Here is a 15,239-nt window from a genome sequence, read left to right as displayed (position 1 = left end):
ATAGATAATAGAATTTTTTTCCTTAACTGCCAAATACTATGGACTGAACATTGTTAATGTATATCCGACCATATACTTTCATAATTACTATAATTATATTCAATTTATATTTGAAAGAAAAAGAACCTTTTATTGGACTAAAAAGAGGGGTTGTAGAGAGACTATCTTGTTTATTTTTGGCTGCACCACCTGTCAATTAAAATCCTACAGGCTTCACATCTGGGAGACAGAGAGAATTCTGGGAGAGAGCCAGGGTGAGAGATTTGCCTGGAAATACGTAACAAGATGTTTGCATGGTAACCTGAGCACAGGCAATCAGCCACGTGGCAGAGTGTAGGTTAGAGTAAAAAGGGTAATGTAAGTTTTGATCTAATAAGAGAAAAGCCTAGCTATATGGCCAAGTGTCACTTGATGGCTTTGTTGTCGTTAAAGGGGGGGGGGTGGTGGTGGTTGCAAGTTGTTAATGAAACAAAGTAAGTGAGGTGGGATTCAGGGATTGATTTTCTCTTTCTTTTTCTTTCCTTTCTCCCTCTTTCTCTCTTGTCTAGTAATAGAAGGAAAGGGGGAGAGAATGTTTAAAAGAAAAAAAAAGGGGGCTATAGGAATAACACAGGAGTAATAGTAATGAAAGGTAGATTATTGAACCATCTACTCTTTAACTATAGAACTCTATGAGCTAAACACCTTGCACTGGTAAAGACCTTTGTGTGTTGATACAAAGTTAAGGTTATGTTTTAATACAACATGCTATGTACGCATGTTTTAACTCTTCTCAAAGGCACCAAACCTATGCAATTCTTTTAAAAACGCGATTCTTGTTCTAGTACTTGAAAGCTGTTATTACAAACTGTTTTTTAGAAGATTTAAGAAATGCAAGTTAATAGTTAATGAATCGAACTTATGGTCATGTTAGATACTAGTCTAGTTTATTACAGAAATATGATTCCAAGGTTGAACAGATATTAAATAGCTAGAAACAAGCAGTGTTTGCCTATTCAGATATACTATAGATAGATAGACAGATGGTCTACAAAAACCTTGGAGACCTCCACTTAAAGGTGTTTTATTATTATTATTTTTAAAGGGAAGGAGAAACTTTTCTTTTCTTTTTTTAAGATTTATTTATGTTATTTATAACATGGTGGTTGTCAGCCACCATGTGGTTGCTGGGAATTGAACTCTGGACCTCTGGAAGAGCAGTCAGTGCTGTTAACCACTGAGCCATCTCTGCAGCCCATGTTTTATTATTTAAAGGCCTGTTTTGACAATGAAACACATCTGCGCCTTGTGGCACCTCCATTCTACTTCACAGCAGATGATGTGCACTGGACAAAGTCCTTACGGAGTTTGTGTCACATGTGGCAAGCCAATCACTGGGCAAGAACTGCCCTTGCTTCATGCTGACAGAATGCTGTCCCAACTGGACAGACGGGTCACAGGGAAGTCAACTGCTGAGGCTTGCCTAGACAAGGGAAGCAGTCCTTTATAGTTCCCGCCTCACAAAAAGGCCTGTCAGATATTCTGGGCTAGAGGCTACAGATGATGCTCCTAGGACTCAGAGGAATTTGGGGGCTGTCCAGACAGCCAACTGGACAGTGTTATAGCTGTGGAAGCTGCTGGCCTGCGCCCCTGCACACTCAGAGAGTACTTGCTCCCTCTCAGGTATCTTTAACCCTTCTTTGCTCCCTTACTGCTGTTTTTAAATTGATGATTTTAACAAATGAAGACTTAGAAGCAAGACACTGTGGTAAAAGCCTGCTAGTTTAGAGAGGCAGAGAAAGCACCCAGCTCACATTCCTCCTCAACTAGTGTCCCAGGAGGAAAACCAAACCAAACCAAACAAACGAACAAAACCAAACTCTCCTCCATGCTGTCTTAAGTATCCTTCAACTCACAGACCTTCCTTTCTCTTTCCTGGGTTTTCTTGTGTTTGCTCCCTGGTTGTGTGCTCCTCCTTTAGATTTACTTCTTGTTTACAGAAAGTTCTTGGGTTAAAGGTGTGTGCTAGGGCTGATCCACAACAAGAAACAGGCTTTTCCAGTTCACAGTCTCAGGGTTCACAATGTGATCAAGTATCCTGCAACATTTCCCCCACCCTTTGTCTAAATAGAACTTTCTATAACATCAGTAAGCTGTGTAGTGCTAAGAATTACACTCACAGTGTCAGGTCCATCTGTATTTGGCAACCTTGGAGAAAGGACTACACTATCTACCCTATCTTGGTGAGTCCAGAGTTCTGTACCTAAATCACTTTCTACCAGAACTTGGATTTATCAACCTTAAACCATCCCCTTAGACCTTAAAGTATTCTCTGAAATTCTAAACAGCGATGCTTAATGTGAGGCTATAACTACAACCCCATAAGAGACCTGAAAAGAATAAATCTTTCCCTGAGCAAACAGGGAGTGCAGAGCAAGCAACTTCCAAAACTATAAAAATGATGATTTCTCTGCCCCCATATCTGGTTGCGATCTGAACATGGCCTTGTGATGCCTATTCTATGTATTCCTGTCTCAGGTTTGTGTAAACACCGCTCCCCATTTATTCTCTGTGTTGTCGATAAAAGCTGGTCAGCTAATGGCTGCCCAGAAGAAAGAGTAGGGCTGGCCTTCTGCCAGCCATGGGAAGCAGGGAGAAGAAAAGAGAGAAAGACAGAAAGGAGAGGAGAGGAGAGGAGAGGAGAGGAGAGGAGAGAGAGAGAGAGAGGCAGAGAGAGACAGACACAGAGAGACAGACACAGAGAGACAGACACAGAGACAGAGAGACAGACAGACAGAGGTAGAGATGGAGAGAGGGAGAGAGGGAGAGAGGGGAGGGAAAGAGGATTCACCACGAGAATGGAGTCTGGGACTTTGGAAAACCATGTGACACCCAGAGAGCCAGACTGATACTAAAATGCAAGTATTTCAGGGATTCTGGGAGGTAGCCCGATTATTTTAGAGGATTAGAATAGAATATTAACTTCCCAGTTACTATGTTGTAAAGCCTATTAAATTAGTCTTATAGTCTCTGTCTCATTCATTTGGGACATAGCCAGGGATAGAGAAAAACTGCCACTTTTAAAAATGCATCCACAAAAAAAAAAAAAAGAAAAAAGAAAAAAAAAAAGAAAAAAAAATGCATCCACAGCATCTTGCATGAATTCCAGAGTGACAGCACCTAGGCTTTGAAGCAGCCTTTTGTAAATAGTCAGTGATGGTTATCTGACACCTGCTCTTCCAGAGGATTCACAAAGTCTTTGCACAGCTTAGTCCCAAGACATACTTGCTAAACCACCAAGTCTCCTATGGCTGAGAGTTCTTAAGTAATGGTCCCTTCGGACAGCTCCTAGATCAGACAATTTCCTATGCAGAAATTGACTTGCTAAAAGTGCCTTCCATGTAACAATAGAGGCTCTGCCAAGCTCCTGGGTGTTAGTCCTTGAGAAGCTGATCCCTCTGCTGCTATGAAGCCTAAATTCATCCTTCAGTGTCTCTTTCCTGATCAGCCATCCCAAGTAACCCAGAACACCGGCAGCATGGGGTAGGTATGCCAGCCATACCCAGTAACTGGTAGGGAGTGAGGGATGCTGGGAGAACCCAGAGGTCCCACCCGCTATGGTATGTTAGATAGGCAGCTCAGCCATTCGTGCCGGGTTTGAGAGCTAACACATCACAGGAGACGCAGTCTTCTCAGCTACATGGGCATGGGATTGTGGACTGCCACCATCTCTACTTGTCTACAGCATTAACTAGTGACGGTCTCTGTCTTCTCCTCACTGCCGGCCCTCTGCCCATCTGCTGTACTTGGGGACTGTCCTTAGCCTGCTCTGCAATTCCTTTTTGACTATGTTTCCCCTGCCTGTTTAAGACAGGGTCTGCTGCTAGTTTAGGTAGATCTTAGTTGTAATTCTTCAGGCCCCCCCCCCCCCCCGAGTGCTGGGAGTGTGCACCACGACGCTGAGCCCTTTGCCACAGTCTGGTTTTCTTTCTACCATTTCTTGATATTTTCAACTTTCTCTTTTACAAACCACTTGGCACAGTCACTTTGAAGCCAACACACTCTTGGTTCCCCATGGCCTTGCCTCCCTGATGGGCCCTGTTCTTGGTGTCTGATTTCTCTGCACATTACCCAATGCCCAAGAGACTTATCTTCTAGGCCTTGGTTGACCCTGTTGCCTGCAAGGCCATGAGGACCCACTGTAGCTGACAGCTAGAAGTGTTCCTGGTCCAGGGCCATCGCTGATGTGCCCCCATTTCACTTCTTCCCGACCACTCAATAGTCATTACCTGGCAGCAGATATAAACTGAGGAACCTGCCTGACTCCATTTTGAAGGCAGGAGCCACTGTGCTGTATTGTTTTAAAAAAAAATCCGTTTCCATTTACTAAGAGAGCTGAGTTTCTGTTTTTAAATGTTTCCTGGAGCCTGACTTGCCTGAACCCATGACCCTGACTTGTTTTTTTTACACCTGACCCTCTGTGACCCTCCCTAATTATGTGGTGACATGGTGGTTTTTGTTTGTTTTTATCTTTATTTTTGAGATTTTTTTCTATTTCCTTTAGTCTGTAGTCTCTCTCTCTCTCTCTCTCTCTCTCTCTCTCTCTCTCTCTCACAAATATTTTACACCTATTTTGCAACAACTTGTGATTTTATTCCTTAGAAGGGTCCCAAGAAATGGATTTGGGGCTGATCTTTGCCCAACTTAGGAGGCAGTTACTACCCAGGTCTTTAGTGCACCCTAATAAAATCCAGCTTGCTTCATTCAAATTTGATTCAAAATTGTGGTAGTGGTCTTAGTCTTTCCCAGCCTACAGCAGTAGAAGCCTCAGTGAGCGTGGGAGGCTGCCAGGTCTCTCAGGAAGGACCTGTTTCCAGGGCTACCTGGGGTACCATAGGCAGCAAGCTTCACAGACTTCACATCATAGACTGCAGCCAGTCAGCACAGACAATCTTCCAAAAGGATGGTTTCCCTGAATGAGTGTGGAATGCAAACATCTGACACTAGGCCCTCATCTGCTCGCCTCCCAGGGCATCACACAACGGACAGTCTCTCTGAGCAGGTGGCCCCATACCCAGTCCCCCAGAGACCCCACAATGGTCCTGAGTGTCCTAGACACTGGCAAACATCCTGAGCGTCAAACTATCTCTGCTACCAATCCCACCCCCGTTGGCTTAGATTTTTCAAAACCTACTTTACTAAGAACTAAGGGTTCTTCAAGGCTCCAACCTCCCTTCTAGCCCACCACCCACCTGAGGAAAAGAACGGTTAATGGGAAAAGGGGGGGGGGTAGAAACTTAAGGGTTTTTTGGAAAGTCCGTTGGATGGTGTTTTGCTGGGCAAACACGTGAAGGAATGTTCATTAAAGTGGTCACAGGTGTGAAAGGCTAAGGCAGACTCGTGAAGAACATTTTCCTGAGACCCAGGAGAGAGGATGTTCTGTTAAAGCAAGCACATGAAAGGACACATGATGAAGGATTCTTTGCTAACAACACAATGTATTGGTCTGCCTTACATTGCGTAGTTGAGCTCCATTTGTCGTGACTCCATAGAGAGAAACACACCAAAAACTTGTAGTGGTGTGCTGCGGTCTCTTGCCGCTTCCTCAGGCTCGGGCTGATTGGATGCATGCGCTGAGGCAAGAAACATGGAGGACAGGTGATGCTTGGAGGGTATAAATAGGACTCCACAGAGTGACCGAGATAGAGCTGGGCTTGCTGGCACAGTTAGCTGTGTAATGCTTGTAGATCTCGAGTCTTCACTATCTTCACTTTCCTGGGAAAGACACAACTGAGACCTTCTCCTGGCGTTCCTGTTGGTCCCTCCTGCTGACTTGCTCTGAGGCTGAGGCCTGGCTGTCTCTGCTAGGTAGCGCCACCTCTGCTGATTCGTGTTTGCTGTCCCGACTCTACTGAACTGGACTGCTGGTGTGTCTGTGAAGTGTTTGCAAGTGGATCTTGCGGCCGACCTGAACTGCCAATTTACAGACAACACAGATGGGAATTGCTCCAAAGGACCTTTCTAAACAGGTCCACTTCCCCTGAATCATTTCTTTCCCACTAACTATCTCTGGTGGGTGGTGGACTACAAAAGAGGTTAAAGCATTTAAGTTACAAAAGGAGCACATGGACCTGCCTAGAAATAGATCTTTGGGGTTGGGGATTTAGCTCAGTGGTAGAGTGCTTGCCTAGCAAGCGCAAGGCCCTGGGTTCGGTCCCCGGCTCTGAAAAAAAATAAAAAAAAGAAAAGAAAAAAAGAAAAAAAAAAAGAAATAGTTCTTTGGGGGCGCTTCCGATCTTGTCAGCAGTCCAGTCTGTTCAGCAATCACCACTCACCAATCAGCAACGGCAGTCTGATCCAGAAGAAACCTTGAGGTTCCACTAATTGGCCCAAGTTTGTGGAAGCAGCAAATGGCCACTGGAATATCATGAAGTTCTTTGGCGAGCCACTCTCTATGAAGTCAGGTCAAGTGAAGATCAGCAACGCAGTGTAAGGTGAACCCATACAAGAGCGTCATCAGCCACGACGGCGAAGCAGAGCAAGGCGAACCAACGCCAGAGCTTCCTCCCACTGTCTGTCAGGTCATATTTATGTCTAAGCACCATGTGTCCTCTCATGTGTCCACTTCAGCAAAACACCCTTTCCCCTGTCTGCCCCAACAAAGCATCACATGACATAACTGAGTTTTCAAAGAAACCAGAAATTTCTATGTCACCCTCCCACCCCCAAGCCTTGGGAGTTACTGGATACAACTGTCAGCTTATCCTATAAAATATAAGAGGAATCTGAGTATGGTGGCACAGGTCTTTATCCAGTACTTGGAAGGGCAGAAGCAGGTGTGAGATCCTAGGTCAGCTAGGATCCTACATAGTGAGACACTGTCTGAGGACAAACGAGATGATGGAAGTTGAAAGAGAGAGGGCAGGGATGCTGTGGACTAATGTTTATGGACCCCAGGCTCCTGTATTGAAACTCTGGCTCTCAATGTAGCTGTATTTGAAGGTTCCCCATGGGGTTGGGGATTTGGCTCAGTGGTAGAGCGCTTGCCTAGCAAGCGCAAGGCCCTGGGTTCGGTCCTCAGCTCTGAAAAAAAGAAAAAAAAATGAAGGTTCCCCATTCCTTGCCCACATACGCCTGCTGTAGTGTATGCATGACTTGGTACCCTCTGACAGTCCATGTTCTGTAAATCCAGCCCGACTGAGGTCTTAGAGGTGGTAGATGTTCATTTCAGACCCAGAACAAGCAGCTGAGCCCATTTAACCCAGCAAAATGGACCTAACCTCCAGGTTCTCCCAGCATCCCTCAGTTCCTACCTGTTACAAGGTATGGCTGGTGTGCCCAGAACTTCCCAGTCCAGGGACTAGGCTTCCCCTCCCTAAGAGGCTCTTTCCTATATAATCCTGATGGGGGAGGCTGGTTTTGTACACTGGGTATTCAGACGCTGGTTTCTATCCAGACATCTGGTTGCAGTCTAGATGGTGGTACGGTCAAGCATCTCTGTTCTCAATGTTATATACAAATTGTTCTCCATCACCTATGATTGGTTAATAAAAATTGGGCAGATTCCAATCCATTATAACCCAACCAGGCTGCTACTGCACAGCCAAATGAGCCATTAGCTGCATCGGAGTCTTGCCCTGGTTTGTTCTGGTCCATGTGTGTCCTCATGGCTGTTTTCTCATAGCGACCTCACAGTGAATCCTCCTGGTCTCTCCAAACCTTCTTCTTGTGGTCCTCCTCTATGCTTTGGTCTCCTTTGGGACCCCTTCACTGGGATCAGAAGTCCTGCCCTATCTCTTCTCCCAGCTAATTGGCTGATCTGCCCTTTTATTGACAGGTAATGTTTCCACACAGCACACAAAAATCCTCTCTACATAATATAGACATTTTGTGCTCTCTGTCTTTGTTTCTCTCTCTCTGCATTTCTCTGAGTGCATACTCTCTCTCTTTCAACCCCCTTTCCTCTGTCTCCCTGCCTGCATGGTGATTTCTCTGGCCTCATTCTTTGGGACCTGTGAACCCACCTGAGAACTGGCCCCTGCTATTAGTAGAACTTTTAGGATTTAGGGCAAGGTGGTTAGATGTGGGGATTCCATGCTAGCAAAGGACAAATGCTGGTCTGTGGCATGAGACTTCATGGGTGCTGTTGCTCTAAGGGAGACCAAAGCTTGTGACTGTTCCTTCCGTGCACAGTGAGTGAGTGAGACTATGACCTGTTAGGATTAGTGTCCTGATGAGGTCATGTGGTAGCGTGGGGTAGCAGAGTTGATGTGAGGTAGATGGTGACCCTAGCTGTGTACTGTGGGCAGGGGGAGGTGTGGGAAAAGATGTTGATGGGGTAGTGACCTTGAAGCTTTGAAGCTATGTCAGAGACGGTTGTTTCTAGAAATAGGATGGGAATGCAGACATGTTGGGGGTAAAGCACAAAAGTCCTATGTCCACAGATTTCCAGAGAAACGAGGAAGGTCAAGCACACAGGATTGTCTTTCCAATGGGAAAGATATAAAAACATATTCTTCCCTCCAGAAAGGGAGGAATTGGTGGTGACTCACAGTCTGGTGGTGACCTGTGTTATCTGTTGGTCCAGGCCGTATTAAGCTCCCACAACCAGGACCAGAGGTGGCTAACAGCCCAGATGACCTCTATGCTATCTGTATGACCCAGACCAGGCCAGATCCTTCCTTAGGTCCTTCAGCTAGGACAGGCAGCTTATCCCTAGAACCCATCTTCTTGGAAGCGATGACATGGGCCTGAGTTGATTTTCAACGTAATAATGGTTCCCTGTGCACTGAGAGTTGTATTACCGCAGGAAACTGTTGTCCAAATTACATATAATTAAGAAATTATTTCTTAAATATACTGGTGATAAACCCCCTAGCATGGGGTTGCCTTGGTCATGTCTCTTCACGGCAATAGAACAGTATCCAAGGCCCTCTAGAAGGTTTGATTCAGGTTGATAGTCAGCCTGAACTGAGTTTCATTGTCACTTCTTCATGGTTCCCTGCCTGACACCTGCAGAGCCACACCCTTCCCCACCCCACCGCACAGAGAATGTGGACAGAGGTGGGGGAGCAGTGATTCGAAAAGTTCTTTCGTCCGTCTGTCCACAGTAGCAGTTCACAACAGCAAAGAGGTGGAAGCAACCCAGGGGTCAAATAATGAACGGGTAGGGCAAGGTCTGAATGAAAATGGCCCCCACAGGCCATTTTGCATGCTTAGCCTACAACGAAGGAATTGTATGGAAGGATCAGCAGGTGTGTCCTTGGTGGAGGAAGCATATCCCTAGGGATGAGCCCTGAGGTTCCAAAGGTCCACACAAGGCCCTGTCTGTCTGTCTGTCTGTTACCTGTAGACCAGGATGTAAAGCTCTCAGCTACTCCTCTAGCACCATGCCTTCCTGACTGCCACCTGCCTCCTGCCATGATGATAGTGAACTACACCTCAAGCAAGCCCCAATGAAAAGCTTCCTTTTTAGTGGCCTTGGTTGTGTATCTTCACAGCAACAAAACAGTAACTAAGGCACAAGGCATGACCCGTTCATTGTGGAATACTACTCAGCTTTTGCAAGGAATGAGATTCTATCACAAACTACAGCATGGATGTGAAACAGTCTGAGAGGCTCCTCTCAGGCTCCTCTGTCTCCTCTCCAGAGCCCTTAGCCATCCTGCTTACCTCAGCTGAAATAGAACCATACTGCCATTGTCCATCTGCCACCAAGCATGGTGGTCCAGTCTCCCAACACAGAAGTTTTAAATATATGAAAACACGAGCCAGGCAGTGGTGGTGCACGCCTTTTATTCCAACACTTGGGAGGCAGAAGCAGGTGGATCTCTTTGAGTTTGAGGCCAGCCACGTTCATGGAGTTAGTTCCAGGACGGTCAAGGCTACACAAAGAAACCTAGTCTTGAAAAACAAACAGAACAAAAGAAAATATATGGTAAAAACACATAGAATATATTTGCCTTTTCAGGTATCTCATTCTGTGGCCTTAATACATGGTTGTGCAAATATCACCTTCTCTGTGTCCAGAACTGTAACCTTCCCAGGCATAGATACTTCTCCTCTATATGACCCTTGGCACCCACCAAGGGTCCATTCCTGTCTCTATGGGATTGAAGACTCTGGGACCTCTAATGAGGGAGTCATGGTGTATTTTCCCTTCATTTTTAAGGAGTTTCTATTGTGGTGTGGGGGCATGTATGATATGTGTGCACAAGCATAGGTGTGTGCATGCAGAGATCAGAGTACAACTTTCTGGAGTTAGTTCTCTCCTTCCGCCATGGGTTCTAGAGATCAAACTCAGGTAGCAAGGTTTTTGTGATGTCTTAGTCAGTGTTCTATGGCTGTGAAGAGACATGATAACCACTGAAAGTCTTACGATAATAAGCATTTCATTGGGGCTTGCTTACAGTGTTAGTTTAGTCTACTGTCATCAGGACAGCACATGGGCAGACATGGTGCTGGAGAGGTAGCTTCGAGCTCTACATCCAGATCGGCAGGCAGCAGAAAGAGAGAGAGAGAGACACCAGGCCTAGCTTGGGCTTTTGAAACCCCAAAGCCCACCCCCAGTGACACACTTCCTCTAACAAGGCCGCATCTCCTAGTTCCTCTCAAACAGTGCCGCTCTCGGATGACCAAGCATTCAAATGTATGAGCTCGTGGAGCCATTCCTGTTCAAACCACCACACGTGGGAAGCGGTTTTCACTGCTGACCAGCTTGCTGGCCCTAAGTTGTCCTTTTGTAACCGGTTTCCTATGAGATTGGCCCACCTGGGCTGGTGGCAGGTGGGCAATGGCAGGGTGGCTCTGGGGTAAGTGGGATGGCCAAGTGGGATGGGCTAGCCTAGAGCCTGCAAGGCAGCAGGGTATTTGAGGGAGACCATCACCACAGCATGCTATGTCTCCTGCTGGCTGACAGTCAGCTGACAGGACCACTTGCCACTTGTGTTTTCTTTCTTTTCTGAGAAAAGTTCCATGCACAAGATTAACATGTTTCAAATCAGAGTATATCTCAACCTTCATGTGAATTTCACACAGTAAGCCTTCCTTTGACCTACTAAAATTTACACATATTTATTGTGGGGAGCAGGTTGTGGAAGTCATAGGAAAACATGTAGGATTCGGGTCCTTCCTTCCACTATGTGGCTCCCAGGATGCAGCCCAGGTTGTCAGCAAGTACTTTCACACCCCTCCCCGTGTGTGTGTGTGTGTGTGTGTGTGTGTGTGTGTGTGTGTGTGTGTGTTGGTTTCTTTGAGACAGGGTTTCTATGTGTAGCACTGCCTTTTCTGGAACTCACTTTGTAGACCAGGCTAGCCTGGAACTCAGATATCTGCCTACCTCTGCCTCCCGAGTGTCTATATGAGGACGAGCGTGACAAGTCCCCGATAACTGGAGCTACAGGCAGTTGTGAGCTGCTATGTGGTTGCTGGGAATTGAACCCAGGTCCTTCAAAAGAGCAATCAGTGCTCTTACGTACTGAGCCATGTCTCTAGCTCTCATGCTGGCCTCTTTTTTTTTTTTAACCAATAGCTTATGCTTTTATCTTATCAGCATTTCTAACATGCACCTCACAAACTATTAATAACCCTGCAAAAGAAACTTTCTTTAGATAAAAAAATAAGTATGGGGGTTGGGGATTTAGCTCAGCGGTAGAGCGCTTGCCTAGCGAGCGCAAGGCCCTGGGTTCGGTCCCCAGCTCTGAAAAAAGGAAAAAAGAAAAAAAAAGTATACCAAAACTTTTTTTTGGAGGGGGGATGGGCAGGGTCTCACCATAGCTCAGGCTGATGTAGAGATTGATTTATATATGGGGCTGACCTTCCTTTGTCTCCGGAGTCTGGATCATATGTCACTAAGGCAAGTAAACCAAGAGGTATGTCCTTTTTATCCCGTTTGTTCTTTCCGTCCTCCCTTCTCTCCCTCCCTCCCTCCGTCCCTCCCTTCTAGTATAGGAGTATTGAACCCAGGGATCACCCATAGTAGGCAAGTGTTCTACCACTGAGCAATATCAACAGGAGGAAAAATGCTTTTCAGAAACTTAGTCTTTTAACCTAAGGCACAGATTAACGATATAATCCCCAAAGCTTCCAACGCCCACATAAAGATCAAGAACTCAACAGCACTTATGTCTCAACTAAATCCAGGTTAAATCTAAGTGTGTCCCAACCCACTTTGTACTGACTGGCCCTGAGTGGCCAGCCGTGCTTAGAGGAACTCAGCCCCACCATCAGCCCCAGGAACAGGGATGCTTAGCACCATATTGGGAGAAGTCACTGTTCTTCAAGTCCAGATGTGCAAGCTTTCCGGGGAGGGGCTCCGTGGCTCTGCCGGGCTCTGATTGATCACCATGGTCTCTGGAGAACGTTAGGCCAGATGGAGAGAGAGGTGGGGGCGGGGGGGCACTTAGCCAGGGTCAAAGTCCTTGGGGTAAAGGATTGTCAGTTGCTGACCCCAAGAAGACAGATGAAGGAGGGGGGTGCAGCAGGCTGGGTGAGGATGGAGGAGAGTGGGAGCTAGAGAGAAAGGAGAGGAGCAGACAGGTTTGTGTGAACTAAAGTTCTCTGAAGACATTGCCTCAGCTAACTGCTGTAAGTGACCGAGGTACAATCTTCATGGACCCCGGTGGTGAGCGAGGAGACTGAGAGTCAAAATGACCTTGGGCTTGCTTAATTAAGTCCTTTAATAGTTACCCTAACTTGTCTGTCTAACTTGGCATCCCGGTGACCAATATATTTCCCAGAATATATCACCGAGGGTCTCCCAAGCATAAAACTAGAGCCTCAAATTTTGAAACTCATGGAAGAGATCCCACCTGGAGATACGCCAATTTGTCCGGCATCTGCAATCTCAGCCCTGGGCAGTCCAGTGGTTTTGAGCACAGTTCCGTCCTGTCAGCGGTGACCTTTGGGGGCATGTTTGGGTGATCTGAATAGAAATCTCAGCGGTTTTTCTGAAGACTGTGTGCGTGGTGTGCCTGGGAAGAATCAACTGCGGGGTGACTCACCTGGACCTTCCAGCGTGGTTCATGGTCATGGTCAGTCTAGATCCTGGAATGAAACAGATCGGAAGGGAGACTATGTGCCTAAGCTGCAGAAGGGACACCCTCTCCAGAGCCTTGCTTTCCGAGGAAAGACGACTTCCTCTAGCTTGCGGACACGGCTGTGCACGGTGTTGGAGACACCGTGACAGGGCAGGGCACTACAGTGACAAACCAGTATGGCGCAGCGCCCCAGGCCCTCTTCTGACCCCCACCCCCACACCCCACACCCATCACGAGGCTCCCAGGTTCTAGACTGACTTTCAGAAAGGCGCACTCCCTCAGTTTGGGCGCGCGATTTCCCACCGGCTCAGGTCTGGTTGGTTGCCAGGGTTGGTCTCCCTTACGAATGAGCCCTGGATAGACCTGAGGTAGAAATCAGTGGCGGCCAGACACTGTAAATGGTCACGGTGGAGAACCAGCGCCCAGGCCCTGCAGGGAGGATCTGGCGGAGCATGCGGGGGCCTGAACAGGTGCTGGCCGAGGACTGAGCGCGCAGCCAGAGTGATGAGGTCGCGGCTGGCACCCTCAGCTGGTCTCCCGTGTCCTCCGCTGCACCCCTACGCGGTTGCGCCACGGAGCCTCGCACAGAAGCAAGGCAACCAGAGCCCAGCGCGCGCGGCCGCGGCGTTTCCATGACGACGACGTCGGGGGCCCCCGGGTGGGGTCCGCTCGGGCGCATGCGCGCGCGTGCGGGTCGCGGTCCGTCTTTCCCGAGTCGCCCGCGCTGCTGTTCGCGGTTCTGTGGACCGCGGTAAGGGTGGGGTGGTGTCCGCGGGGGCACCGGCAGGGTGGGACTGGGCTAAGCGCACCTGAGCTCGCGGGATACGTGAGTAGGGCTGGGCTGTGGGTGGCGGGCTGTGGGTGGGCGTGGTCGGGGCATCACCAGTGAACCGGGGTGCAGCCAGGTGCGCAGCGCCGCTGACCGCTACTTGCTGCAGGGCGGCCTGGGCTCCCTCTGCCATGGCCCCCGCGCCCAGGTCCTTGCTGTCGCCGCCGATTTTGCTGCTGCTGCTGCTGCTGAGCCTGGCGCTGCTAGGCGCCCGCGCTGAACCCGCCGCCGGGAGCGCTGTCCCCGCGCAAAGTAGGTGCCTGCGGAGGGGGCGTGCGGGAGGCGTCTTTGTTTCCTACGCGGTCACTTCTTAGGTGGGAACTGGAGGGCGGGGGACAGGGACCGGAACGCCCTGGCAGGGGCTCAGCCTGTCCACCCTCACGTGACGCTGATTCGCGTCCCCTCAGGCCGTCCGTGCGTGGACTGTCACGCATTTGAATTCATGCAGCGCGCCCTTCAGGACCTACGGAAAACCGCCTACAGCCTGGACGCACGGGTAAGTACACAAGGTCAGGGAGGTCTGGATTTGACCGGTTGGCACCCCAAGATGTAGCCACTTTAGGGATCTGGGCCTAGGTCTCACCTGAAAACGCCCCCATGCCCTGCGCCAAGGTGTCAGGGCATTGTGTCCTGTGACTTGTGTACTCCAGGAATATGTATTCTTAAACCAGGATTTCCAGTGAGCGATGAGCCCAGAATAAGAAACTGAGGCTGGGGCACAGAGGCTATGGTGTGGGAGAAACGGAAAGCTAAGTTGGACCAAGAGATCTGGGTGTTTGTCCTGGAGTCTTAAGTTCTCACAGGTTGGGTGAACTTGGATCTCTCAATCCCTGGGGTGTAGCCCAGGGAGTTGACCTTCTTGTAAAGAGAATTGCTGGAAGCAGAAGGAAGGAAAGATCCCATCTAGACCCAGCCCTTTTGGGACAGTCAGAAGGGTACTCCATACAGTGGTGTTTCTCTCCGCTTCCCAGTGAGCAGGCATCCACTTGTTTTGTGGGTTGTGGGGTGAGAGTCCATGATGCATTGAGTATGGATGTGAGTTGAAAGATGGCTGAAGTGGTTGTTCTGGCGTAGGGATGAGTGTGAGGAGGGACTCCAGCAATGGGAGCTGCTCTGAAGGGAATGGAGGTGATAAGGCACCTAAGGGCACAGAGAGGCAAGATGAGGAGGCCTGGAAGTCCCCGCAGGGTACCCAGATGAAAGTGAAGGAACCAGGAAGGCCTGGGAAGGTGTCCGGTTAAGAGCTCTGACCTGTCTTTCTGCTGCTCTGGTTCCTTTGCAGACGGAGACCCTCCTGCTGCAGGCTGAGCGCCGGGCTCTGTGTGCCTGCTGGCCAGCTGGACGCTGAAGATCATTGGCCAGTGATGTTCCCTGTCAATAAATGCCTGCTAGCA

At 48.5% G+C, this 15,239-nt stretch overlaps 2 protein-coding genes across 14 annotated transcripts in view; one reads left to right on the top strand and one right to left on the bottom strand.

Annotated features, from left to right (window-relative positions):
• The window catches only part of LOC148001415 (uncharacterized), a 16,048-nt gene extending 1,949 nt beyond the window's left edge, over positions 1-14,099 (bottom strand). For 3 of the 11 annotated variants that reach the window (XR_015637497.1, XM_087584689.1, XM_087584687.1), the window contains exons 1-2: positions 13,380-13,653; positions 12,981-13,023 (exon numbers count right to left, since the gene is read on the bottom strand). Coding sequence is in view for 3 of the 11 variants with exons in the window: in XM_087584689.1 (XP_087440815.1) it covers positions 12,981-13,023; positions 13,380-13,650 (314 nt within the window). In the remaining 8 variants the exon portion in view is untranslated. Of the gene's footprint in view, positions 1-12,003; positions 12,490-12,788; positions 12,902-12,980; positions 13,024-13,274; positions 13,654-13,825 lie in introns of those variants that run through there. The other 8 variants (XR_015637501.1, XR_015637498.1, XR_015637500.1 and 5 more) reach the window with 8 other exon arrangements.
• Positions 13,688-15,239, top strand: Nicol1 (NELL2 interacting cell ontogeny regulator 1). Of its 3 annotated transcripts, none has more exons than XM_087582558.1 (4): positions 13,688-13,846; positions 13,955-14,097; positions 14,253-14,341; positions 15,128-15,239. In XM_087582558.1, exons 2-4 carry the CDS (start codon positions 13,977-13,979, stop codon positions 15,191-15,193), a joined length of 276 nt encoding a protein of 91 aa, XP_087438684.1. In that variant the 5' UTR covers positions 13,688-13,846; positions 13,955-13,976; the 3' UTR covers positions 15,194-15,239. The 3 variants fall into 3 exon arrangements, with proteins under 3 accessions (XP_087438684.1, NP_001388472.1, NP_001388473.1); NM_001401543.1 differs by having other exon boundaries at positions 13,723-13,767; NM_001401544.1 differs by having other exon boundaries at positions 13,723-13,842.

The sequence above is a fragment of the Rattus norvegicus genome, chromosome 14 (genome assembly GCF_021556685.1).
Source record: "Rattus norvegicus strain SHRSP/BbbUtx chromosome 14, alternate assembly SHRSP_T2T, whole genome shotgun sequence".
In the NCBI taxonomy this organism is placed as follows: domain Eukaryota; kingdom Metazoa; phylum Chordata; class Mammalia; order Rodentia; family Muridae; genus Rattus; species Rattus norvegicus.
This window is presented reverse-complemented; position numbering and strand designations above follow the sequence as displayed.

Coding starts and splice junctions, on each gene's coding strand:
- Nicol1 (XM_087582558.1), top strand. CDS start 13,977: ATGGCCCCCGCGCCCAGGTCCTTGCTGTCGCCGCCGATTTTGCTGCTG. Junction 14,098..14,252: donor GAGCGCTGTCCCCGCGCAAA/GTAGGTGCCTGC, acceptor GCGTCCCCTCAG/GCCGTCCGTGCGTGGACTGT. Junction 14,342..15,127: donor CCTACAGCCTGGACGCACGG/GTAAGTACACAA, acceptor GTTCCTTTGCAG/ACGGAGACCCTCCTGCTGCA.